The sequence below is a fragment of the Lissotriton vulgaris genome, chromosome 8, assembly GCF_964263255.1.
Source record: "Lissotriton vulgaris chromosome 8, aLisVul1.2, whole genome shotgun sequence".
NCBI lineage: Eukaryota > Metazoa > Chordata > Amphibia > Caudata > Salamandridae > Lissotriton > Lissotriton vulgaris.
This window is the reverse complement of record NC_141696.1, coordinates 345,997,210-346,024,282: the sequence shown is the minus strand read 5'-3', so window position 1 is coordinate 346,024,282 and position 27,073 is coordinate 345,997,210. Positions and strand designations below refer to the sequence as shown.

The following is a 27,073-nucleotide window of genomic DNA, read 5'->3' as shown; positions in this document are numbered from 1 at the left end:
CCATGCATATAAGTAAACCACCAAGAACACGTCCCTTGATGAAAAGGCAAAATGTTCCTCAGCACAGACTGTCAGCACAGCACTGTCAAGACAACTTGGTGACATCCTAATGAAGCACTCATTCAAAGTTTTGCTCTTTTTAAATTCCTGAGTTCCCTGCCTGAAACTAGAAGTATTACCAAGTTACTGCAAACAATTTTAAAACACTAACATTTCAGTTCTGTTTACTAAAGAGGGAGTGCCTATATTGCATGAAGTTTGGACACGCAATATTAAATCACAGTGTAACATCAACATCACTGTGACTCTGGTGGACGGGGATCAATCAATCATACCTAATGACTGGCAACATACAATTGGGGCAGATTCAGCAAGACACCTAGTACTGGTGTGTCTCCATCACACATAGGTTTCTAAGACTAAGATCACACAAGTAAACCATAGGATGTTCTAGATACTAGTGAGAACTCTGTGGCTACACGATAATGCCTGTTATCTTTAAAGCCATGCCATCTGAAAACACAACTGTTTGGCATACTTATATCAATGCCAAATGGTATCTGCTCTATTCATCAGAATCTTTCATGGATCCATCTAAAATGTAAGGATGTGGGGGCTCCGTAGTTCTGAGAGTGAGACAAATACAGAGTAGGCGTAGGCCATATTTACTCAAGCATGATTAGATAAGGAGAGCCCATTCCAAACCTGGACATTGGGCCCTCCCTTTCAACTCTTACAAGTCCCTGACATGTTGGTAATAATATACAAGTGATCAATGGTAGAGGCTCTATCAGGAATCCCTATCATTAAATCTGAGAAGAGTGTCATGTAGCACTAGGAGAGTACAAATCCCAGTTCTTAACATTCTAACAGATTTTTCACTGACAACTTTGTTGCCAGTGAGGAATCTCTTTGCTATAAAATGTTATGTGAGACATAGGGTGGTAATGACTTCACATACCAATCTCTGTGATTTATGTTTTTAAAAGGGAATACACTAGTTGGCATTAACTTATGAACATGACAGGTTTTTTCTTATCCAAAAAGATTCAACTAGTGTGAGTTTCAGGCAATAAGAAATGGGCTGTTCAATGCTCTCTCTCCCAAACAAATATTACACATTCAATACCCTTAACATTAGAGAAAGCCTTCTTCCCTTTAAAGAATGACTGACAAGGCTAATGCAGAGCACTACTGGATGCTGATGACAGAAAGGAACAACAGGCCCACCTTAAAAAGGGAAAAACAAGCATTGATGGGCTAAAACAGGTAAGTTTAACACGTGTTTTGTAAATTAACTTGAACCAAGCACACGCCTCAATCCTGCTTTGTACACCATATTTTTAATACTTTTTAGAGAAACTATAAAGATTCAGTGAACCTACTTATAAGAACAATGTGATGCCGGGGTCAGTTTGTATGCCTTTAAGAATTTCTAAGCTCTATATTAGCAATGAAGAAACACTGGACTACTGACGATTCTGCAATGACAGCATTGTTGTCTTCAATCAGGTTCAGTGGTAATGAGATGGGACTTAACACCAGTCTTTATCCTGCCGGCTGAAGGATTTCCATATGCACACTAATGGAACCACTCTTATGCCACCTGCTTCCTAACCACCTTCATCCACCCATGTACTTTGCCTAAACCTTCCCCTTACTTCTCCTATATCCGGTCTTCTTATTAACACTTCCCCATCTTCTCTCCTAACTGTGCTCCCTGTTTATCCTCTAAGTCATCTCCTTTCTTCAGCCACTTCTATTTTGGCCTGCTTACCCACCCTGTTGACTTTGTACTGATGGGGCGAGATTACCAGCTTGGCTTACCCATATCATTTTATACTCACCTGGGCCCATAAAATACACACAATGAAACGGTAATCTATTTTTGCCGCTGCCGATCGGGGATTATTTACCACATATACCTGTATACCATAACTTACCAATTCTTTGTCACTGCAATTTAAAGTTAAATAGGGGATTGGATCGGGAAATTAGAATAATAGGTATAACTAAAAAAAATCCTTTTATTTTCATGGAATGGCCACAGACTCGGGAAAGTTTTAAAACCTTTATCTATGCAATATTTTGTGAGTCAAATACCAATACATACTAATCAACAGTTTCTCAAAAATAAGAATAATGATTGAAGCAAAAATCTTTAGAGACTTAGTTAAATTTCTAGACATTGGTACCTGGGAAGGGCGAAGAAGGGAAGACAGTACAAGGACATACCACACGGATTTATATTTACCTAGAATGGTGCGAGGATCGACCCAGGCCAAGGGCTGGGAAGAAAGGGTTCCTGACTAGACAGGAGCCAAAAAGTCAAGACAGGTGCAGGACAGGTAACCTCTTCTAAGTGCAACACCAGCGTTACACCCCTCTCTGACGCTACTCTCGGACCCCACTGGGTGGATCGATTCTTCTCCTTCAGCAAATTCCCGATTCTTCTGTCAGGGGGCTCTCAAATCTCCTTCAGCATACATTGGGTCAGTGACAGGTCTGTGACAAGTCGGACAATCTAACTGACTGGTCCTACCTTAGTTATACCAATTTCCTGGGTATGTACCGCCCCCCATTGTTTCAATATTCGTGTATTCCCTTCATTTGATTGGATAGTGGGACGGGGAGAGGTCATCACACCATACTAGTATGAAGTCATTTTCGTTGACTTAATTGTTCTATGTTTCCTCCCCTTACTTGGTATCCCATGCTTTATTATTCCCACCCGCATTTCATTGAATCATAAACGATGTATTCAAAATTGACACTTCTTCTTTCCTTCTTCGGGTCAAAAGGTGCAGTTCTCAAGCACATCACTAGTTAAACAGTCTTTTGGCTGCAGTTCAATGCCATCTCCACGAAGTTCAGAGTGTTCAATGCGCATGCGTTCCCCATGACAAAATGGTGCTTTCAGTCTCCCTCCAGGCCCAAATATGAACTAATAATAAAGTAAAGGAAGAACATGTTAGAATACGAAAATAAATGAATGCACTGTATACCACTTAATTCTACTCTAATCCCATTCATTTATGTAACTTATTGCATTAGCAGTTAAGCAAAACACAGGAGGTTTAGGCACTATTGCGCAGCTGCAAAGAATTCCCACCAAAAGCAAAAGACTTCACGCTACGTAGATGCAGTTGACGCATGCGCAGAAGAGTTCCCTCATTTCCAGCAGCATTTTTAATACACATAAATTATTTGTTAGTAAAGCACATTTAAAAGCTTCCCCCAGATACATAAATGTCGGGTTGTGCATTATTAATACTCACAAAACATGTTGGTTAACTTATTACATGTTATTTCGAGAGGTTTGAGTCCAAGCAAGTTTCTTTACGTGTGAAATCTTGCTCCATCAGTACCTGTACCTCCGAAGCAACTACATGTCTTCAGAATGTGCTTCTTGGAAAGAACTGATATCCAGAGAAGATGAACATTGTCAAAAGTACCATAAAAATTATGACAAGAAGTGGTGACAGGAGACAACCATTGTGTGTACCTCTTTCAAGTTTGAAAAGTGCAAACTTCAAGTCACTGGTGATATTTGCAGTTGACTTTTACATGCGTTTTTGACCAAGCTGAGAAAGACAGGCTTAGTAATCAAGTGAACTCTGGGAATTCTACAAAATAACTAGTTATCCTTTCTATCTTTTTATTCTGTTTATATGTAAATGACACATATGTTGCCATCGAATGGCCGCACAGCTGCATCTGAGTTTGGTTCCATTGTAAATTGGTTTGCAGGATTGCACCATAAAAAAAAAGACTTGGATGGTTTGTGAGTTGTAGTAAGTAATAGGCATTTTGAGGATAATTGATTTTTTTTTAGATAATTAGATGTTTTATATTTTTTATTGCAGACAGAGGTCTAGTGTAGGTGTTTTTGTTGTAACTGGGTTCTTAGGACTGTGCATTGCCTTGCAAGAAGGTTTGGGATGCAACTGGAGGTATTGGGTGGTGTCGTGAAGCACTAATAGTCACCTGCTGGCCTCACTGGATTGTGATTGGTGGATGTTATGAGTGTTTGTTTAAGCATGTTATGTTGTATTATGTAGGGTAACAAGGGTGTGGGTGAATACTTTGCTGGTACACTTTAAATCCATCTACATTATATGTCTCCACATCGATGTGTGAGGGGTTCTATAAAATAAGTTCAATTGAGCATTTATATGTACTATTCAATAGTAGGTGCTAATGTGAGTATGTTGACACCAAACTCTATGTCATGCCTGCACTGTGTTGTTTATACAGAGTTCTCTATAATACATTCTTTCGCTGGTTATGTAGTTGTTGAATGCTGTTTGTCCATGACAAATATTTAAGGCATATTAGACGTGTTAGGTGGCAGTGCTTAAATCTGTTCTGATTTATTTCTTCTAATCTGTAACCTATCACATGGAAGGATACTTACAGTTAAACCGACTTAATAACATGAAAAATATTTTGAATAATAGAAAGGAAAGAAACTACGATGTGGTCAAATATAGGCAAAGAAACTGCAAGGAAATATAGGCAAAGAAACTGCAAGGAATTTGGGCCTTATTTAGAGTTTGACGGATGACATACTCCGTCACAAATTTGGCACATACTTCATCCGCCATATTGCAAGTGCATTATAGCTTATGGCAATAGTAATATGGTGCATATGTTACCTGTCACGTTCTGACATCTGCTAATTTCTAAATAAGGCCCTTTGTTTGATCCACCTAGGTATGGTCAACAACAGCTGAGTTTACCACCTTAAATCTGATACAAATAATCTATGAACTAGAGATCTGGCTAGAACAGAAGAAGAGCATAGGTCTGCCTGTGGTTCACTGGAAGAATTTTCATCTGCCTGAAAGAAGTGTGTGTAGAAAATTGTGTCCAGCTTTATCTTAAATGTCTTGGACTGGAGGCTCCTCCAAAAGCTAAGAAAGATAGGTCTGGCTGACCTACAAGGACATATAGGTCCAGGTCCTGTCCAAATGAGTCTGATTACCTGTTGGAGCTTCTCTCGTGAAGAGGGAGAGAGAAGAGCGTCCCAGAGACATAAGAAGCTATGTTTGTCTGTAAGAAAAACAGTAGACCAGTGGTAATTAGACATTTTTTTCACCCTGCCCATGTGAAGCTTCTCACATATGTGGGAGGTAAAGAAGCCAAGTGGACAGAAAAAGGTTGGTGCTCCTCATGGATACATCCTTTTTCATTGTAATATTGATGAAGACAATTGTATTGTTTTTGCAAACGTGAAGCTGCAAAACTAACTGGAAAATACATTAAGTGTTACCAATAATTTGATATTTCACTTAACACCGTTTCAGCAAATGGAATTTCAGCAAAAGTGAAGTACCGTGGAATGTGGGTTTCACCACAAGCTTGAGTCTTCAAGGAACTCCATCCTAAAAGTCATTCCAATTTTGATAGATGTTCTCTGCTACAGCTCATATTGTGGGGCATGTAGTGAAGATGAACATTGTTCATATGATTAACTATTTGGTAACTGTTTTGCCTTTCTATTTTCCGTAATGCATGTTGAAACTAACGAGCAGCCTGGTTAAGAAGGTACAGTGGATGGAAAACCAAAGTGGCCTTTTCTAAGGATACTACAACTGCTGTGCTCAGAAGGTAGCATGATTTTCCCAGGCTACTAGAACTATCACTTTTCTTTTCTTGCTAGTTATATCTTCAAATGGCTGAGCTGCCTTGAGCAGTGGATGATGACAGAATCCTTTCTGTGTTCCTAGGTGAAAACATAGGCACTTGTTCCAACTAAAACTAGAAACACCAAGGGGAATGTAGTTCCCAGCACATCATATAAACAATTGTTGGATAGGTATCTATGAGATACCTTACATTACACGTAAAACTCTGTATTATGCTTCCCTTTGCCATCTAGCCTACAAACCAGCTATTTCAGGAGGTCAATGTCAGTTTCAAAACCTCACAATGTGTCTTTCTATAAATCCCTTCTTTCAAAATCCCAAAACACTAAAACAATCTTGTCTGGTAGTGCCCCTTTGATCCAGAACTCCATTGCTCTGGACTGCAGGACAATACATTTATATAACACTTTTAAAATATAATTATAATATCTATTATATTGCAACCACAGTGATACAAATGATCAAAGATTGCTTTTAATTCGTAAAGTCTTTTTTTATTGCCATCGGAAATCTGACTTTAGCAATCTCTTTTGCAGTAATCATTTTATATCACTGTGTCACTGTCCAACCGACTGCAACCTTTTGTAAAGCACTCGGTCATATATGATCAGATAAAGTTTGTACTTTTAAAAGCTTATAACAAGTAAATAAATGATTTAATTTTGCTCTGTCACTTGACATGCAATATGTATCTATTGGGCTGTAACCATAACCTGATAACTTACATTCTTTTAAAGCACTCTGTCATTTACTGGGGGTTTAGTTCACTCTATAGAAAACTGTTCATAACAAAAAAGGTTAACGCATTGCAGCAGTTGGTGGTAAACCTCATTCTGTTTGCATAATCATTCATCAGGAGGAGTCTTGCAGGTAAGATCAAAAGCAACACAAACGTCTGGTAAAAGTTTTCCTGGTAGAATCAAATACATTTCTGGTCTTATTCAAAATGAATATTTGATTACATTTTATCCCCTTCTCCAAGGATTACCTACAGGGAATAGAAACAACTAAGAGTGGCTGTTAGTATAGCAATGTGAAGCAGGGGAGAGAAAATCAACAAATATACTTGGAGGAAATCTTGAAGTGAAGATCATAGCAGTCACATGTTCCGATCTACAGTTTAGTTTGTGATGCATGAAGCCCAGCAGCAAAACTGCCTGTGCTAAGAGCTATCATAAGTAATGAGCCAATTAATTAAGATACATGGACAACCGACTATACAAATATTTTGTACAAAAACCTCTCTGGACTGGAGAACAAGATCTACACAAAGTATGATTCTCAAAGGAATATACAAGGCCCCATTTAGGGTGGTGAACATGAACATGACAAAAAGCGGCCTATGCTGGAAATGCCTAAGCTACAGTGGCACCTTTCACATGATACGGTAGTGTCTTAAAGCATATGACTCTGGAAAGAAATTACTACCAGCATCAACATCCCTCTTTAATATTTGTCATACAGATTTGGAGACAACCAATATCTGGCAGCCATTCTAAAGCAATCGAATAGATGGTTCCACAAACGCACTATAAGAGAGAAGAAATTGTTCTTTAGTGGAAGGAATTCCACATCTTGCTCATTCAATTTTAGCACTACTAAGTGGGCCATCTACCAATTCAAGAATAATCTTCACCTATCCAGTAACTGATGGTCATTTGTAATGGAGAGTTATGGTCACTAGGTCTAAAATCTGATCTGTTTTTCACCATCTAATCATTTTTTTAAACAGCATAGTTTACCCCTGTCTCCTTTTCTTTTGTGTTGGTTTTGTAGAAGGTATCAGCATGTACTTATATGAGAGGATGGTAGATGTGATCTGACATATCACATGTAATGGATTCTCCTGTTTGATAACTATAGATTAAAGTTATCACAATACGAAATTTTCCACCACTGATAGGTTACTGTTTGGATCATTTTCTCCCACTTATAAAAAATATTCACAGAAAAAGTTTACCTTTTTTATACTCAAAAACCAAAATAAATATGCATACTCTGGTTGAAAGGCTGTACAGTAAGATCTATATATTTCTTTTCAGGGCAAGTACATCATTAGTGCTATTCCACCAGGGCTTACTACAAAGATCCATTTCAACCCAGAATTGCCAGCTTTGAGAAACCAATTAATCCAACGCCTTCCAATGGGCTCTGTCATTAAAAGCTTTGTGTACTACAAGGAAGCCTTTTGGAGGAAGATGGGTATGTACATTTTGTAAAAATAAATCTCATGATTTTGGATTACCTCAATTAGAAACAATGTGATAGAACTATTGCTTATTTGTGATATATCTGCACACTTCAAGGTATTTTTGCCAAATGTATAGCTTCCAGGAATCCCTAAATGAAATTGCTGCAAAGGTGGCTTGCTGTGAAAAATATTAAAATTAAGCATGTTTAAAAACCAAACACATTTTGAAAGCTAGAATTCTGTATCTTATGGGATGTAAGGCGGCTCTGACATTTTGTCAATGAGACTACAAAAGTATCTTTTCATGCCTCACTTCTTGGGTTTTTAAGGTGCACAGATCTTAGACACTTTTTCACGTTTATGTGATTATGCAGCAATATTTTTTTTAAGTCATCCAGGCAGAGACCTTCCAGATCACTGGAGTACCTTATACCTCTTCTAAAGTACCTGCAATAGACACTTCATTTGTGTGCATGCCATTCAAACACGCCATATAGAATTCTTCATATAAACTAGATGAGAACATACTTCAGGCAAACATTGCTGCAGGTAGAGATAGACTGCAGTCTGTATTAGTACCTGAATCGTAAGGCTGAATAAGGTTGAATATGTTATCTGCACTGTTGAGTTTTAGTGGCATGTTCAATGTATACTCATCAGTGGGAGTCAAGACAAGGAGTGGCAATGTCTTTTTTCCACTTCCATAAGGATGTTCCTCCGAAGACAGAGATTCTCTACTTAGTTATTATCTAGGCCATCTTATCACGAGTCACTGAGTGGAAAGTAGATCTGTGTCTTCCCTGATGAGTTTAGTGTCACTAGCATCATCAGCTTCCATATTCAATTTCGTCAGCCTCCATCTTAAGTTCAGAAACAGTCTCCTGGAAAAGAATGGATGTGACCTCCTGCAATCTGATGATAAAGTTAAAGTGTTATTTTTGTTCCACAGTCACAGTGTTCACACATAATTTGGACTGCACATCTCTATCTGAAAACATGTGTTCAAAATCACTTCTCAACAAAATAAACACATTTGGACTGAAGAGGTAGACACTCAAACTCACTTCTAAAAATACAATTTTTAACAATACCACTTAAAATCTGCAACGTGCAACTGTTTCACCGGTTATGTAAAAATGTATTTGCTGTTGATAAAGCTGCTTGACTCTTTTTTATTCTTTATTTAAGCATATTTAAGATTATCACGACAGAGCATATTGCAAATAATCTAGATCATTATCTGACATGCATAAATCCAATGTGAATGAAATAGAATAAACCGCAGTCAGGTAGTTTGCTGTAGAAATAAAAACAGTGTGACTGCAGTGGAAGGTAACAGACTTCTAACAAAATACGTTTCCAAGACATAGATAGGCGTCGCGTAGAGAGGATCAGTGCCAGGTTCATGAACCTGGAAGTGAGTAGCTTCTCCTTGGGTCTGGGGAACAATCCCAGCAGACATACTGTCAGGGACTCAGCTAGCGTTCTGTCTGTAGCCACATTGAAAATGTGCTAACTGTGCCCCAGTAGGGTGTAAGTGTTGGACATCCCACACCATATGATAAACTTCCGCCCCCTCGAGTTGGTGATGTTGGCAGGCCATACGGGCCTCCAAAGATATGAGAGTGTTATGTTACACTCTGTGTAAATAATAATGAATAATTATTTGGAAAGCTGTATCGGGGGAGGGTTGCAAAATAGTACAGGACTCATGGGAGAAAAGTTATTTTTGACAATGCAACCCTTCCCATAACCATTACTGACAATGCAATGTCAGCCAGGATTGTACAAAGTGGCGTAGAGAGAAATGCACTACTCTAACATTGCCCCCTAGTACAGCGGCTTCAGAATTGTAAACACTGATACCCGGATATCTGAACGTGAATGGGTTCCAACGAACGGTTTGACCCATTCAGGGTGTCATGTGACACCGGAACAGGTAACAGGTATTTGGCTTGTCCCAGTTCACGTACAGCCCACAGAGAGTGCCAACGTCTTCAGTGCCTCGTGAGCATCCTTTACATCCAAGCGCTCACCCTGCAAGTATAATAGCAGTTCATCTGCGTAAATGGAAACATATTAAGGGAGGCGTTTTATATGCTGTCGTCTGTAGGGTTGTCCCGTGCAAAGGGCCATCGGCTCCATCAGCATGAGGACCAAACTGGGGATAGTGAGCATCCTTGTCGGGTTCCCCTCTCCACCCAACAGTTTTCTGAAGTAACCATGCCTGTTTTAACACATGCCAACAGATCTGTGTAAAGGAGCTGTGTCCAACCAAAGAAACCTCTATCCAACCCAATGCTGGCCATCACTGCATACAGAAAATACCATCGCAATGAGTCGAAGACCTACTCAATATCACAAGGGCCTTCGGGAAATAAATCAAAGTGGCTTGCAACATCTGCATCAGCTAACAGATGTTGGAGACTGTGCTACACTGTGGTATGTAGCCCAGCGGATCAGGGTGAATGAGAGCACTGATGTGTGGCAGCAGTCTGGTGACCAAAATTTGCTTTACACCTTGTAGTGAACATTGAGGATGGATAAAGGCCTTTAGGATGCTACCTGGTTGTTGTGGGTTTACTTTAGTTCCATTTGCAATGAAACCTCATGCTTGTAATGTCGCCACAACGGAGCTGGTGGAGTGTTCCGAGGCAGATGGTTAGTCTGCCAGGGACGAAGTGCCTGGATGGTCGTGTGCTGTTCATGCAAGAATTAAATTTCTGAGTGCATCGACTTACAACTGTCTCGTGTTGTTAGTCGCAACACTGGTCCTTGGCTTTTCTCTTTTTAAGAGAGGTATGTTGTAAATAAAAAATCTTCTGTAGCCAAGTAGTATATACATATGTTGTAGATTTACTCCTGAGATAACAGCTTCATATAAATACTGGAAGATGTAAAGTCCAGGCGATGCCCCACCAGGAGCAGCCTCTCTCCTGCTCAGTCTGCTCACTCCAACTGACACTCCCAACCACACCAGGCACCCATGCATTCCACGACATCATCAATCATCCAACATTCCAGACATCTCCAAGCACACCAACACTCATTCTGGCTGAGCAGTAGGGAAGAGATACATAGGCAAAGGGAAAGGCAACAGTAGATCATACCACATCCCCCTTCCTAAGGAAACCAAAACACAGTAAAAGCAATTGAAAGTACATAAGGTAATCAAGATAGAAAATACATTAGATTATAAAAGATGCATGAAAAGACATTGAGCAAATGAATCAAGAAACATAACAAGCAAATAAAATGCATGACAATTCAAAAAGCCAACAAATTCACACATCAAAAATCAAAAATGGAAGAGTTTCAAGAAAAACATCAGGCTTTGACAATAATACAATATCCAAGAAACTCATCAAACATTTCAAAGCTAAAACTAGAGAAGCTTCGTAAGAAGGTGTCTTCTCTAACACAGTCCAAACAGGGAAAAACCTTTCACCCACGCAGATGACAAATGCACATCAAGGTACACGCAGAGAAGCTTCGTAAGAAGGTGTCTTCTCCATCTCTTAACACAGTTGAAACAGAAAAAACCATACTCCTCTCAAGGTGCACACAGAGAAGCTTCATAAGAAGGTGTCTTCTCCTACGCAGTCCAAACAGGAAAAACCTTTCACCCACACAATCCAAACAGTGAGGGTACACACAGAGAAGCTTCATAAGAAGATGTCTTCTCCTATCTCAGTCCAAACAGAAAAAAACTTTCACCCACACAATCCAAACAGTGAGGGAAACCGACAAACTCATGTAAACCTAAAACCATAAATAAGTGATAAACCAAAGGCTAAAGGAAAACACAAAGGGTAAATACTCTACCCTTGAACTCAGAGTACTACTCAAGTCTCAACACATCAACGCACACTAGGATGACCAGAGTGATCAGTGACACTTCACACTCACCTCCTCCTTTCTATACAGTAGCAGAAAGACATTAGGCACATCCCTACGACCTCATACCATGTTACCAAGAGGTCAACATAAAAAGGAACACACTACTCCCCCCACCAAAACAGTGTTGAATAGTAAAAACAAAATCAAAGTCTTTCACTCCGGTGAACGACCTCTCACCCGAAGTCCTCACCCAAATTGAAGTCCTTGTCCATGAGCTCCCTGTAGCTGTAACACAATACAGTGAGCTCTTCCTCCCAGTTGATGTCTCACTATAGAAGGAATAGTAATTAAAGATGTGCTCAGTCTTTCCAAGTACCACACAACTGCAGGCTAGATCCAGTGTTCTTCATGTGCTCGCGTTTACGCCACCTTTAATTTGAGGAGTGCCTTTGTGGCAGGCATCAGTTCAGAAACAGCAGTTTCTACACTGTGTACTCTATTAGCCATTTTCTGTCAACCCTCAGCAGGCCAAAATCCACAACCAAGGAGTCCATTTTGTATTGCAAGGCCTCACTTGTAGGGTCTGTTGCAGCCTGATTGGCGCCCAGTTTATCGCCAGATGCTGAAGTCGGTCCAGGAACTGCATAGGAGGCAGGAGGGCACATCCCCCACCACCAACGGGGGCACAGGGGAATCCTCTTGAGTCACATGTGTGTGCCACATAATGCGGTAGTGGCAGGCTCAGTAAAGGGTGCATGCTGGTGAGGCGAAGCATGGGGCAAAGCAGGTGGTGGAGTGATATCTTTGAGAGCTGTCACACCCCAAGCCCCAGCACCCTGAGCCTGTACCCACTGGGCAGAAGGCAGTCATGACAATAAAAGTACCAGTGATAGAAGGGAATGGGGTACCCGATTCCAAAGATATTGGCATAAAAATAAATAACAAGTCTGGCCACCATTCAATGTTTCAACGGGTCTAACTCAGGTGAGGTGAGTGGGGGTTCATATTCACCTGCACTCCCCTCAGTGGTACGCACTGCTCTCTCCTCTGGCACTCCAACACTTTTGTGATCTGTGTAGTGCAGTATAACAGAGAGGAGGGGTGCCCCTCACAGCTGTCCCAACGCCCCCCCAGGCCCAGTTCAAGCACCATAAACAGGCTAGACTAAGGGGCCCAAGTCCTGAGAAATGCTGCTCGCAGTGCTGCTCAAAGAGGAGAAGCGGCCCCTTGCGGGTGCCTAAGCAGCCAATGCAGGGCGCAGCAGGGGCGGGCTCCTCCCTACCGCTAAATACCCCTCTAGCACTCCCGTCACCGCAGCAGCAGTGTACTAATGAAGCTCTTATTTTATTGACAGGTGTATTATATTTTGAAGTAGCGAGGAAACATTTTAGAGTACACTCTTTTAGGTTCATGAACAGCACAAAAGCATGTTAGCCCATTCTATCATTCTATTTCTAACCTAGGTATAACTTTCGACTGTAAAAGCATTAGCCACCTAAATATTCAGCCTATTGTCAGTACTTGTGACAAAGTAGTTCAGACGTGTCATTCACATGCGTTTGCTTCTTCTACCTATGTAAATCTAACTTTTCATTTTTAGATATGGCATACCAATTCCTTTTGAAATTAGGAAAATTATATCCATAATATTCTTAATTACAGATACTTTCAGCCAACCCTCTTCATCCATTGGTCGGTCGTTGTGTCATTCACATTTTTCTTCTATCCACTACAGCATTATGGCATGGGGCAATGGGGCAGCCAGCATTAGCTGTTGGATAACATCTCTGTGAGCGACCACAGTCTAGTCTGTCACAAAGAGCCAAGGACTCCAATGGCAATGTGTTCTTTTTTTAAAAACTAATATTTGTTTTACTTTTTCCCCAATGTGTTTTTTTAATGTTAGCAAGAACTTGCCAGTTCCCACAATTTATATTTTTATTAAAAAAAGGCAAAGCAAAGCAATCATCGGCAAAGCCAAAGTACTGGCAGCCAGACTGATTGACTTTGCCAATGCTTGCGTAACATGCAAGTGTAGTTTTGAAGTAATATGTACTTATTTACTACTTTGATTAGATTATTGGAGGAAATTAAAGTATGTTTTGTTCATACAAAAGGTGCTTGGATGACAGGAAAATCCTCACTTAATAGCATATGCTAGGAGTAACAATGGCACAGAGTGGAGATCAAGAGGTTACAAACAATCCAATGGAAAAGCAAACCACCATAGGCAAATACAGCAGGTCTGGCGTGATTACTGAGGAACATGCAATCTCACAAACATGACCACATTATTCATTCTCTTATACTCTCACACACATTATACTGTCACGTGTTACTGTCATGCACAATACTGGTCTTACACACAAACACTCACAAGTCTGGTATTAGTAGCTGTGGTAGTTGTGGTAATGATGGTAGCAATGGTCAGTGCAGTGGTTTGGTGATGGTGGTAGTAGTGGAGATGGTGGGGTGATGGTGGAGGGAGTAGAGGTGTTAGTGGTTTGAGTGGTAGCAGTGATGGTGATGGTAGTATTGTTGGATATGGTGATAGTTGTGATGGTGGTAGTAATGGTATGGTTGGTGATGGTCTTGATTGTGATGGGTATTTTCGTAGTAATGGTGGCGTTACTGATAATAAGGGTGATGATAGTGGTATGGATGGGTTGGGAACAGTAGTCATAGCTGTGAGGATGGAGATAGTGAAAGAGGTAATGATAGGATAGTATTGATGGTGATGGTGAAGATGGTAGTGATGGTGGTGGAGGATATTACTGATAATTATCGGTGATAGTGTTGGTGGTAGTGGTCATGCTAATGGTGATAACAGACTTGTGAATGACAATGCTTGCTATGCTGTAGTGTTGGACTGAGTGGAGCTACGTAGCCCAAGACCAGAATAGCAGCCGGGGCTATTGGACACAAAAGAAGAATGCTGTCAGAGCTCAGAAAGGAACAGCAGGAGGTAAGGTGGGTTGAATGGATGGGTGGCATAGCCAGGGGTTGAAATTGTTGGAGATGCTGCAGGACTGGAACAAGGCGCTTTTAGGGTCATGTGCAGGCCCATGTTGGAATTGGAATAAGACGCCTTGTGTGTGGGTCCATCTAGGAATGCCTGGAATAGAGGATTGGAATAAGGTGTTTTAGAGCTTTGTGTATGTTCTCATTCACTCCATGCCACGAAGGCATGGTTGCCAGATACATCAGCTCTGGTTTATCGTTCAGACAAGTGTCCTGATGCTGCCCACCCAGAAATAATGCCATAGCATGGTGATGAGTGTGAAATCAAGTGAAGCATCGCCGGACTATCTCTGTGTGTTATGCATAAGAAAGACACCAACAACTCCCCTAAGAGTCTTATTCAAAATTGGGTAAGATTTTAGATATGCTTGTGAAGCTTGCATGATATCCTAATTTTGTGTCACCCATTTTTTTTTAGAAAATGCCACATAACAGGGAAGGCTTATTCGTGCTGACATTGTCTCACGAAGATATATTTTCTACTTGAACCAGTCTCCTGCTGGTATTTCGTGAGAATGTTTTCAGACGTGCGTGCCGTCGTGGAAAAAGTCATGTGAGGTATCCGCATATCACATTTCGGCAAATAAATATAAATTATTTCGTTTTTATAATGGAATTTCATAAACATTTGCCAAAAATACACGAGAAAAAAAAGAAGAAGAAGCATTCCAGGCGGGAAAAAACACCCATATGGTCACAAGTCAGAATATAGTTTATTCTGATTCAAATCTTAATTTATTCCCACAATCCGCGAGGGTCGTGTATGGGAAAAAAAGAGTTTTGGTTTACAATTAAAAGTATAATATTCTAATTGTTTATGTCACAAAACTGTTGGTCCTGCTGGTTTGTCAATCTGCAACTAGCTGCAAGGGCTTTTGTTATTGGCTATATATAAACAGTTGGGATACGTCCAGAGACAGCAGGCGCAAACAGATTACTTTGATTGCGAGGAGGCGTGTGACATTTATTGCCTCACCCTCTGATTCTCTGTCTACAGTTCCCCTACTTTCCCCCCCCCACTTCGACCACTACCTGTGCAGGTAGTGCAGGCTTTCACCTGGAAAACCTCTTCTTTTAATACGTATTCGGTTGTAAAGCATCATCTTTTTTGCTTTGTAAGAACACTTGGAGAGGCAGATAAATCATCTTGAATGCGAGATGTGTTTTGGTGTGTATTGTCGCCACACTCCAGCATTTCAGACTTTCATTCTCATAAATAAAAGCTTCACTGGTATTTGAAAATGTGATATTTCAAGGAGCGATTGGCAGGTAAGGTCAGAAGCACCACAAAAACGAATTAAAAAAAGCACCATTGGTCACTAATCAGATATGGACTCTCGAGTTGTCAAGGGCATGTTTCAGACCTACAAGGGAAACCACAGCAAGTGTCGCTGGCAGCAAAATGCGTATAAAGCATTTATAATGTACCAATTGTGTCCCGTTTAACAAAAAATATCTGCATTTTAGTAGTGAAAAATCACCTATATGGTTGCCAATCCGAATAAAAACAATTATTTTTCTGTGTATTAACTGTAGGAAATGAAGTTACTTGTGGGGGGTGATACACTATAAAAGCTGCAACCACAATTCTTGCCAGGGTGAAACACAAGCAAACCCCAAATTAGCATTTGCCTACCCCTCTGGTAGATGGGCGCAAAAGCAGTTTAGATCAACCTAGAGGCAATGTGTGAAGTATTTATGCAGCACTTCAAACAGTAACAAAGTCAAAATATAACACAATAAAAATCCCACACCAATTTAGAAAAATAGGGTAAATTTAATTACATTATTTGCCACAAGTACAAATAAAATCCAAGTAGTACAACTGGAGATATGCAATTTTTAAATGCTTTAGGTTAGTAGAGCACCTAAAAGCACAAAGTGCCACTAGTGGCTCTCTGGTCTTGCGAGACCCGGTGAAAGTCACAATTTCAGGCCAACCGCAATGGAGCTTGGGCTTGATACAGGGACCAGGGAGAGCATTGCATCGCGTCGTAGATGGTTGTTTATTTAGCGCTAGCGTTAAGAGCCGGCCAGGCGTCGCGGACGGTCGTCACTGTAGCATGAAGATCTTATTGGGCATCGCGGACGGCTGTTGTTGGAGATTCACGTAGATGGTCACTGCAGGCTGATGATGTCGTAGCGTGAAGAGTAAATCTCACATTGCAGGTTGTTGCTGACGGTTACTGTAGCGCGAACAGTCGGGTTCCCCTGAGCTTCTCATTGGTAGTTAGTGCATGCTGCAAGATCTTGGCACAAACAGGCCCATTCGCGGTCGCAAAGAGCCATCAACTCCAGGATTTCTCCTTTTATTGGAGAGGAGCTCACTTGATGACACACCAAGGGTCCAGGACCTGAGGGGCACCTCTTGTGGGTCAGGAACTCACTCCAGCAGAGGCAACAGGGCTAAGGCACGTCCAGGCAGCAGGTCAGCTGGGCAGAAGCAGGTAGCCTCTGGAGCTTATTATGTCCCTGTAGCTCAGAATAGGAGGTTAGTCAACTGTCCCTTGGAATCCCTTCAGCATGAGACGAAAGGTGCAGGTCCACTATTCCTTCTAAGCAAAGCGGACTGCAGGCATCAGAGTAACAGGGTAGCAGGATAGCAGTCCTTCTAACAGCAGAGTACTACAACAGTCCTTCTTCTGTAGGGTGTAAGCCAATCTTACCATGTTTAAAGGAAAGAAGAGCACTAGCATGTTCGCACTGGTAGTGATAAAGTGCCCAGAGTCCTAAAAGTGAACAAAAATGGGTTCAGAAAAGAGAACGGTGAAAGCAAAAAGTCTGGGGATGACTCTGCTGAAAGGGCCAAGTCCAACATTAACACTATCTATAAGGATTATGTATGAAAAATAAAAGGCATGGGCTAGGTTTCTACAAAAAATATTCCACTTAACAGCTAAGCTTGCCAACCCTTTTTGCCACAGAAGATGCTGCTGATCAAATCACTCTGTTACTATTACAATTAGTTGCATGGACTCTGGTTATTTGACATATATAAACACTTGGCAATAGCCTAGAGATACTTCGTCTTCAATGTGATTTGGATTGTGGGGCTTATTGCCTCATCAGTGCAGACAGCGCTGTCTTTCATCTATGTAAATAAAAGCTTCACAATTTTACCAATCTGTTTTTTAATGTTTCCCTGAACTAAGTATTACAAAAGATATGACCAGTGAGTTTAGCAACAGCCCAAAGATAAGTACGAAAAAAAGACAGATCGACCCACCAGCACAGACAATGAAGAGACATATTTTAAAGGTGAACGTGCTCTAGCAACATTTCCCCATTCACAGTGAATACAGTTAATTGCAAAAGTGTGTTGAGGCTTTGCCGGATACTGTATGCTGTGTTGGGGAGAATCATAATGTGAATGGCAATTTAACAGACTAATGGATGAAGACACCTGAACCAAAGTGACCTTTATGTATGTACATACATATTCATTTTTCTTAAAAGAAGGTCTTGGCTAATGCCAGACCTAAATAGAAAATATGGAAGAGTGTTTGGAAGGGATTGTTGAAAATAAGCAAGAGTGAGAAGTGATGTTAAAATATGTGCCATAATTAAAACATATCACGGCAATAATTAAAAGGCAGATCATGCAAATGACAATTTAAATTGTCTGCTTCTTTATGTTTAACAGATTTTTGTGGACTGATGATAATGGAAGATGATGATTGTCCAATTGGAGTAGCTCTGGATGATACCAAGCCTGATGGATCATTTCCCGCCATAATGGGGTAATTAATAATACCTTCAACTTATGTTATGTTATGCTATGTTAACTCCATTTATATATCGCGCACAGCTACTCAGAAGAGTGTCCTGGCGCGCGCTCAGGAAAGGATCCGCTAGCCAAGACACTAATCAAATAGGAAAGTTTTAAACTTTTTTTTGAAGATCAATGAGTCTTGAGTACTACGTAAAGTCAAGGGAAGAGCGTTCCAAGCCAAAGCAGCTTTGCGCACAAAGGAATTTCCCATCTAACCTCTACCGTTTAATCTAGGGGTCTGCATCAGAAGCTAAGAGGATGATTGCAACTGTCTCATAGGATTGTAGAAAACAAACCTCTTCTGGAGGTAGGAAGGACCCCGGCCATATAAGGCCCTATGGGCAATAACCAGGGTTTTGAATTTTATTTGCGCCTCCACCGGTAGCCAGTGCAGAGAACGCAAATGGGCACGCACACTACAACTGCCAGACACGCCCAGTAAAAGTCTAGCAGCCGAGTTCTGCACGACCTGCAATTTGTTCAGGAGGTAGCCAGAGATGTCTACATAGAGCGCATTGGCGTAATCCAATAGAGACAAAATCAAAGCACAGACAACCGTTTCTTTGGCAGGTCTAGGAAGAAGAGGCAGGAACTTCCTCAGGGCTTTTAGAATACCAAAGCAGGTCCCAGCCAACTTTCTGACCTGGGTAGAGAAGGTCAGATTGTCACTAAACCAAACCCCCAGATTTTGGCATTAGGCATGGGGAAAGCAGGAGGCCATAGCCTCTCTCGGAAGTCAGCTGGAAAACCATCATACAAAAGAGCCTCTGATTTCTCTTCATTACATTTTAACTGTGCCCAGGCAAGCCAGCCAAAGACTGAGGAAAGACAGTATGGGGCTGCCAGAACTGAGTCCTCTGCCCTTCCCCAGAAAAACAGGAGCTGGGTATCATCTGCATAGGCCATCACCTTAGCCCCTAAAGACTCTGCTAAATAAATCAGCGGAGTAACATAGGCATAGATTCATCAAGCGAAATTGCGATCGCAATAAAAGCGATTGCGATTGCAATTCCAGCTCCCACAATTCATCAAGTACAAAAGCAGCAAATAGCGAATTCGCAAAACAAAGAATTGCAAAACCATCAGGTTACCCCCATTGCAAATCCTTAACAGCGATTACCCACAATTTTTGGAAATAAATAGCGAAATCGCAAACAAATTGCGAATTCGCGAATAAATCGCTATTCCCATTCATCATAACTCGCAAATTGCGAAAATTGCCAAAATCGCTAAAAACGAGTCGCAATTTAAGGAGAAGCAAAACCAGGTGGTAACCATGAAGTCCAAGTGGTGAAAAAAAAACATTGGCTAACAAGAAACAGGTGTTGGGTAAATCAAACACACTTAAGGAGACTCAGTAGGAGCATGAGGAAAGTCACAACGCCAGGTCTCTACATCGTGGCAAGGTGGCTGAGGCTCCAGGCTGCAGACCAGAACCGACGCAGGATCCAGGAGCGCATCTTCCGGCTGCGGATTACACTCCTGGGCCACACTGAAGAGGAGATGTACTCAAAATACAGGCTCAATGGGGCTATGACAATGAAGCTCATCAGAGACCTTGACCCCCTGATGCAGCACCCAACACGGAGGACCAATGCCGTGCCTACCCATGTCCAGGTCCTGTGCTGCTTGCACCTCCTGGCCTCCGGCAGCTTCCAGGGGATAGTCGCAGTTGCAGGGGGTATATCACAGAGCACAATGTCACGGTGCCTACAGACTTTCCTGGATGCCATGCTGAGCCAGATACACCACTACGTCACCTTCCCATCTGCCCAACAGGACTTAATGCAAACAAAACTGGACTTTTATCACACTGCCCATTTCCCCCATGTAATTGGCTGCATCGACTACACCCACATTCACATCTGTCCACCTGCAGTGACCGAATACATGTACCGGAACCGCAAGTCATACCACTCCCTTAACATCCAGATGGTCTGCAATGCAAAGACCATCATCACAGACATTGTGGCCCAATACCCGGGGAGCACGCATGATTCGTTCATCTTCCGGCACAGCGGCATACACACCCGCTTGGCCAGGGGTGAATTTGGCGAAGGACATCTCCTAGGTAAGTACACATGCCCACATACAGTATGTTAATACCATGTTGCTGCGCATGACAGGCACTGACCCTCTGCTCCTACCTTCAGGTGACAGCGACTACGGCCTCCGTGAATACCTCCTCACCCCATACCTCAACCCTGCTACCCCACAGGAACAGCGGTACAATGCTGCGCATATACACACCAGAAATGTGATAGAGCGGACATTTGGCATGTTAAAGAGTCAATTCCTCAAACCCCACTAGACTGGCGGGGCCCTCAAATACCGGCCTGAGGTCTGCTGCCGCATCGTGGCCGTGTGTGCCATACTCCACAATATTGCCACCAAGCGGAGGATACCTGTGGAGGTGTCTGGTAGTGAGTCGGAGGGGGACAACCTGCCACCTGCACATGTGCATCATGCACGCGGGGAGAGTCCTGCTGGACACAGGCGCCGCACCATCATCACACTGAACTATTTCTAGTGCACCCATACCCGTCACACAACACTGCACTCATGCATGCCACATGAATGAATGACATGAGGAAGATTTGTGTTCAAAATAAATCTTTTGTTTAGTTACAAACTCTCAATGTGCTTTCAATCTGCAAAATTTTGTGCAACTGTATTGAGTCATACAGGCTCTTGTATCCTGAGCAGGCGTGCGTGGTTACCTCACCATGGCACTGCCGGTAAGGTACAGTCACTGGTTCCTCCTGCCGGACACACCCTGTCGCCTCTCAACCTCCACGTTGGGAGTGTCCTGCCGTGATGCAGCGTTGGGCCGGGAACTGTGGTGCCTTTCAGGTTGCACCGGCACAGACAGGCTGCTCAGGCTAGATGTACCCTCACTGGCATCATCCCCCCCCTTGCATGGTCATGGCCGGACGCCTGTTGGTTCTCCACAGCAGTGGGGACCTGCTCCAGGGCCCTCGCAACCTCTTGGCAGCATTGTACCATTTGTATCTGCATGGCCAGTGACCTGCGCGACAGCTGGGAAGTGGCGTTCCCTATAAGGTGGTTTGAGCAGGTGTAGGCAGATAGCCGTGTCAGCAGCTGGCGGTGGCGTCTGCGTGTGATGTCCTGCTGCGCCACCATCAGTTGGTTGCTCTCTTTGACAGCTGCGGTTAGCTCCTGCACACTCTGTTAGTTGATTTATGTTGTGTGCAGTTTTGTAGAGCTGCAGCTGCATTGCTGCCATGTGCTGTGCCTGCTTGCGGTGCACATCAAGCTTCCGAGCCTCAATACCAAGGCCTAGGTTATCTGCCGGTTGCGCCATGTCTGCCTGGGTGGCCACAGAGCGCTGCTGCCGCAACCTGCTGCTTGCCTGGGACCATACAGTGTCTGTGCGGCATGTCTGCCTCCTGGGTGGTGGTGGGGTCGACTCCACTGCCATGCATGACGACTGGTGAGGTTGTGCTCCTCCTATGGCTGCAGGGGTGGCCCTGTGTGTTTGGGAAGGTGCTGGTCCAGGTGCATGTGCTGGTCCATGTGCTGGTCCAGGTGCTGGTGCTGGTTGGCTCTCTCCCTCCGTTTCATGAGGGGTCTCCACAATGTGGAGTGTCTCGCTATCAGACGCCTCAGCATCTGCAGCACCTGTGATGTGAATGAGTGCATGATTAATGATATGATTCAGGCACCTAGGATGTAGCAACATGCATGCAGGCTAGCATTCCCTGACTGGCTTTAGGGGTATGTTTCACTTGACTATTCTGACTGTGTGTGGCTATCAGGGCACTACAGGTCCCACAATGCAATTGGGCGTTTAGGAGGGGCAGGGACTGCATTACTGTGGTTACCAATATGGCTTGCTCTGGGGGCATGGGCATTGTTAGGGGGCGGGGTCGCTTTTGCATGGCTCTTACCTTGTTATTGGTGTGTGGGACGGGAGGTGTCCAATTGAGTGACCCCCACGCAGGCTGCAGGGTTGATGGTGTCCTCCACTAAGTCCTCCATTGGTGTGTTCACAGGAACTGTGGAGTCTCCTCCTCTCATGGCCACTCTCTCCCCCAGTCTCTCCGCAATGCGCTCCTTGGCACGGCCTCTGAGGTCGTACCACCTCTTTTTGAGGTCATTTATTGACCGTATGTAAATCCAACGGCGTTGACCTTGGCCTTGATGCGCAGCCAGATGCGCCTTTTGGTAGCCTCGGGCACCTTCCGGGACAGCTTCCCAAACAGCTGGTCATGGTCCCTGCTGACTCCCTTTATCAAGTACTCCAGATCTTTTTCAGAGAACTTGATTTTGCGCTTCCTGGCTGTTTCACTGGGTCCTGCAGCTTCCTGGGACATTAGGGAATCAATGTGTTACCTGTATTGGGACTGCAGGGTGTGTCTCTTGGAGCTCAGTGCTGTGCCTCCTCCTCTATCCAGCTCGGTGATCCAAATGAAGCATGGAGCAGCCTACTTCCTGGTAGTGATGTCATCATTGTGCTCAAAATGCGACTTCTCGTTTTTGCGATCTCGCAATCTGCGAGATCGCTATTTGCGAAATCGCAATTTGGGGTTGGGAAACAGACGATTCTGCGATTTTATAGCCATTTTGGGACATTTGCATATGGGGATTGCGGCCGGTTGCGAATTGCAGTTTTTTAGCAATTTCGATGATGCATCCCATTCTGCGAATTCTGGATAGCGATTCGGTATTTTTCGCTATTTTGGATTCGCAGAGTGGGTGCTTCATGCATCTGGGGGTAAGATGGTAAAAAGAAGGGGACTAAGGGAAGACCCCTGCAGCACACCAGTAGCTACCTGCTGAGAGGCTGAGGCACAGGGAAGGAGCCAAATCTGCTGAGACCGGTCTTCCAAGAAAGATTTCACCCAGCGCCAGACAGAGCCGGATATCCCAATCTCCGACAGGCGATCCAGAAGCAAAGCATGCGGTACAGTGTTGAATGCCGCCGACAAGTCGAGCATGACCAATGCCGCTCTTCCACCGGCATCCAGACACCCGCGAATTGCTTCTGTCACCTCCAGCAGGGCAGACTCTGTACTGAACGAGGCTCGAAATCCCGATTGAGCCGGATGTAAGAGGCCTGATGCCTCTACAAAATCGGTCAGTTGTTTGGTAACGATCTTTTCACAAACTTTGGCCAGGCTTGGCAGCAATGTTATCGGGCAATAGTTTACCAGTATCAGAGGGTCGAGGGACGGCTTCTTAAGGAGAGGGAGGATTTGTGCCTGCTTCCAAGAAGATGGAACACGACCTTCCAGCAGAGACATGTTGACAATTTTATTGGCTTCCGGGTTGATCGTATCCGCGGCAAAAGTCTAGCGGCACAGGGGTCATTCGGCGAACCCGACTTTAAGGATTTAAGAACTTTGAGCAAGCCGGCTAACTCAATAGGCTCAAAAGTTGACAAAGTATTAGTAGGAGTGTCAGCCGGCCAGCCAGACACCGGGACCGTGAAAGCTGTGGAACACGAAGTAAAGCTGGCTTAAATAGAGCAGATCTTATCTAGGAAAATGTTCCCAAGAGTGTTGCACCAAGTCACTGAGACTGGTGCAGTTCGAGCTTGAGAGCTAGGAGTCATAAAACTTTGCACAATAGCAAATATTTCTTTAGAATTATTATGGGCCTGATTGATGCGTAGAGAAAAGTAGCAACTTTTTGCGGCTGCTATAGCGGTATAATAGCTTTTTTGTTTTGCTCTGAGTAAGATTTTTGCTTGAAGGCCATAGTCACTAGAGCGCCATGCCCGTTCCAGTACTTTACACTCATGTTTCTAGGCTTTCAGTACTGAAGAAAACCAAGGTTTTGAAGGGGAATCTCTGGCCAACTTAGGCCGGCAACGTGCAGAGAGAACCGACAGAGGCAGAGGTCCAATCAGTAAAACCCTCCTTGTACAAAATAGCAGGACTGCCCCCTCTTCTAACTGGACAGTCTACATGATAGAGCTTATAGCCTGCGGGTGTTGCCAATGCTATAATAGGATTGGAAGCAGAGTCCAACTAAGTCTCAGTAACAAACAGCAAATCTAAAGAGTTGTCAATGTCCACATCAAAAACATCCATATAGTGCTTCCTTAAAGATCTCGCATTGCTGAGGGCCACCCTAATACTCACAGCCTTTGCCGCCCCATTGTTCGGATGGCCAGAGGACTTGGCGGACATCAATGTAAACCCACACTCTGGACACCTAGCATCCAACCAAGGGAACGGAGGGAAGCCTGCCTGCAAGGGGCACCGGGGAGGCCGAAGAGACTCCAGAAACTCACCCGACAGTTGTGATGAATTAGCAGCAACTCGGGCAGCATGACTGGCCCTGGGAGCTCTCACTATTTAATGGCCTTTACTCTGACGCACAGACGGGCACAGATGGGCTTACCTTAGGCGTGCCCGCTGCCGCATCCGCTGCGCGTCCGAGTAAGGGCCATTAAATAGTGTTACCTAAGGGCGGCGTGCAGCGACTAGAGCGCTGACCGCAGAAGTGAAACGGCACAACAAAATGGCCGCTGAGACCGAACCTGGTCTCAGGAAAGTGGAAGTGCAGCAGGAGAGCAGAGCATAACACACTCCGAGCTGAGGAGAGCTAGTGTCAGTCTCAAAGTTCAAGGATAACGCCCCCCAATAAATTCCCTAAACGCGCTTTTTTTTAAGTTCAGGAAAAGTAATCAGTTGAGAAAAGAGCCCCCCAGTAATTTCCCAGAACACAAATCAGCAATAATCACAGTTAGAACATTCCTAATTTAAAAATGAGGCAATAAAATGGACCTTTTCAAAGCACTGCACGCCCTAGCATAGCCCGTTAAATAGTGTTACCTAAGGGCGGCATGCAGCGACTAGAGCGCTGACCGCAGAAGTGAAACGGCGCAACAAAATGGCCACTGAGACCGAACCTGGTCTCAGGAAATTGCAAGTGCAGCAGGAGAGCGGAGTATAACACACTCCGAGCTCAGGAGAGCTAGTGTCAGTCTCAAAATTCAAGGATAAAGCCCCCCAATAAATTCCCCAATCGTGTTTTTTTTAAGTTCAGGAAAAAAAATCAGTTGAGAAAAGAGCCCCCCCGGTAATTTCCCAGAACACAAATCAGCAATTATCACAGTTAAAACATTCCTAATTTAAAAATGAGGCAATAAAATGGACCTTTTCAAACCGCTGCACACCCAAGCACAGCCCGTTAAATAGTGTTACCTAAGGGCGGCATGCAGCGACTAGAGCGCTAACTGCAGAAGTGAAATGGCACAACAGAATGGCTGCTGAGACCGAACCTGGTCTCAGGAAAGTGCAAGTGCAGCAGGAGAGCGGAGTATAACACACTCCGAGCTCAGGAGAGCTAGTGTCAGTCTCAAAATTCAAGAATAAAGCCCCCCAATAAATTCCACAATCGCGTTTTTTTTTAAGTTCAGGAAAAATACTCAGTTGAGAAAAGAGACCTCCAGTAATTTCCCAAAACACAAATCAGCAATTATCAAAGTTAAAACATTCCTAATTTAAAAATGAGGCAATAAAATGGACCTTTTCAAAGCGATGCACGCCCAAGCACAGCCCGTTAAATAGTGTTACCTAAGGGCGGCGTGCAGTGACTAGAGCGCTGACCGCAGAAGGGAAACGGCACAACAAAATGGCCACTGAGACCAAACCTGGTCTCAGGAAAGTGCAAGTCCAGCAGGAGAGCAGAGCATAACACACTCCGAGCTCAGGAGAGCTAGTGTCAGTCTCAAAATTCAAGGATAAAGCCCCCCAATAAATTCCCTAATCGCGTTTTTTTTTTAAGTTCAGGAAAAATAATCATTTGAGAAAAGAGCCCCCCAGTAATTTCCCAGAACACAAATCAGCAATTATAACCGTTAAAACATTCCTAATTTAAAAATGAGGCAATAAAATTGACCTTTTCAAAGCATGTGCTATTTGGATGTACCTGAAAATACAAGTTCCATGGGTTAATTTGCTATAGTAGAGTGTTACAAACTGTTTTCAACAAAAGTTGCACATAGCATTATGGTGGTTTATGGGGAACTACAGACTATACACATTGAACATTGAATGCTACCCTCTGTGGGTCCTGTAGATCTTTCTCTGTAACCCACAGCTACTTCCAGGAAACAAACCTGTATAGTTAACCATCAGTTGTATGTCAAAATAGCAATGTCAACGTCCTATACATGGACCCCAGAATACTGACTACTAATATATGTTCATAAACCTATACAGGTGTATATGTTTTATTCTTACCCCACATCTGGGTACCTTGGGTATATTTTGGTAGTCAAAATAAGTACAGGTAAATATTGAAAACCCAATGGTTTGTTAGAACACCAGACTGACACCCAAACAGTAAAGCGTTATGCAACACAATCCTCAAAAGTAGTTTTTTTAATGCATGTGCTTTAGTTTCATCATCCTAAAATAAATATATGAGCAGGTAGGCACATTTGAAGGCAATCAAAGCAAATAATCTATGTTTGTTAGCATTGCTACATTGGTAATGTAAGTGACAGCAAGGAAGTGAAATTTCTGAAGTATTAGCTTAACATCATTTCAATCAGACAGGTAAAAAGTCGTCACTTGGTATTTTGTCTCAAAGATGACAAAAGTCTAACAACTGGCATTC

General features: G+C 43.1%; 1 protein-coding gene across 1 annotated transcript in view; it reads left to right on the top strand.

The window, feature by feature from the left end:
• The window catches only part of LOC147697031 (amine oxidase [flavin-containing] A-like), a 562,294-nt gene that overhangs the window by 482,428 nt on the left and 52,793 nt on the right, over positions 1–27,073 (top strand). The window contains exons 8-9 of the mRNA XM_086934108.1: positions 7,694–7,853; positions 18,347–18,443. Of these exons, the coding sequence (XP_086790234.1) occupies positions 7,694–7,853; positions 18,347–18,443 (257 nt within the window). The remainder of the gene's footprint in view (positions 1–7,693; positions 7,854–18,346; positions 18,444–27,073) is intronic.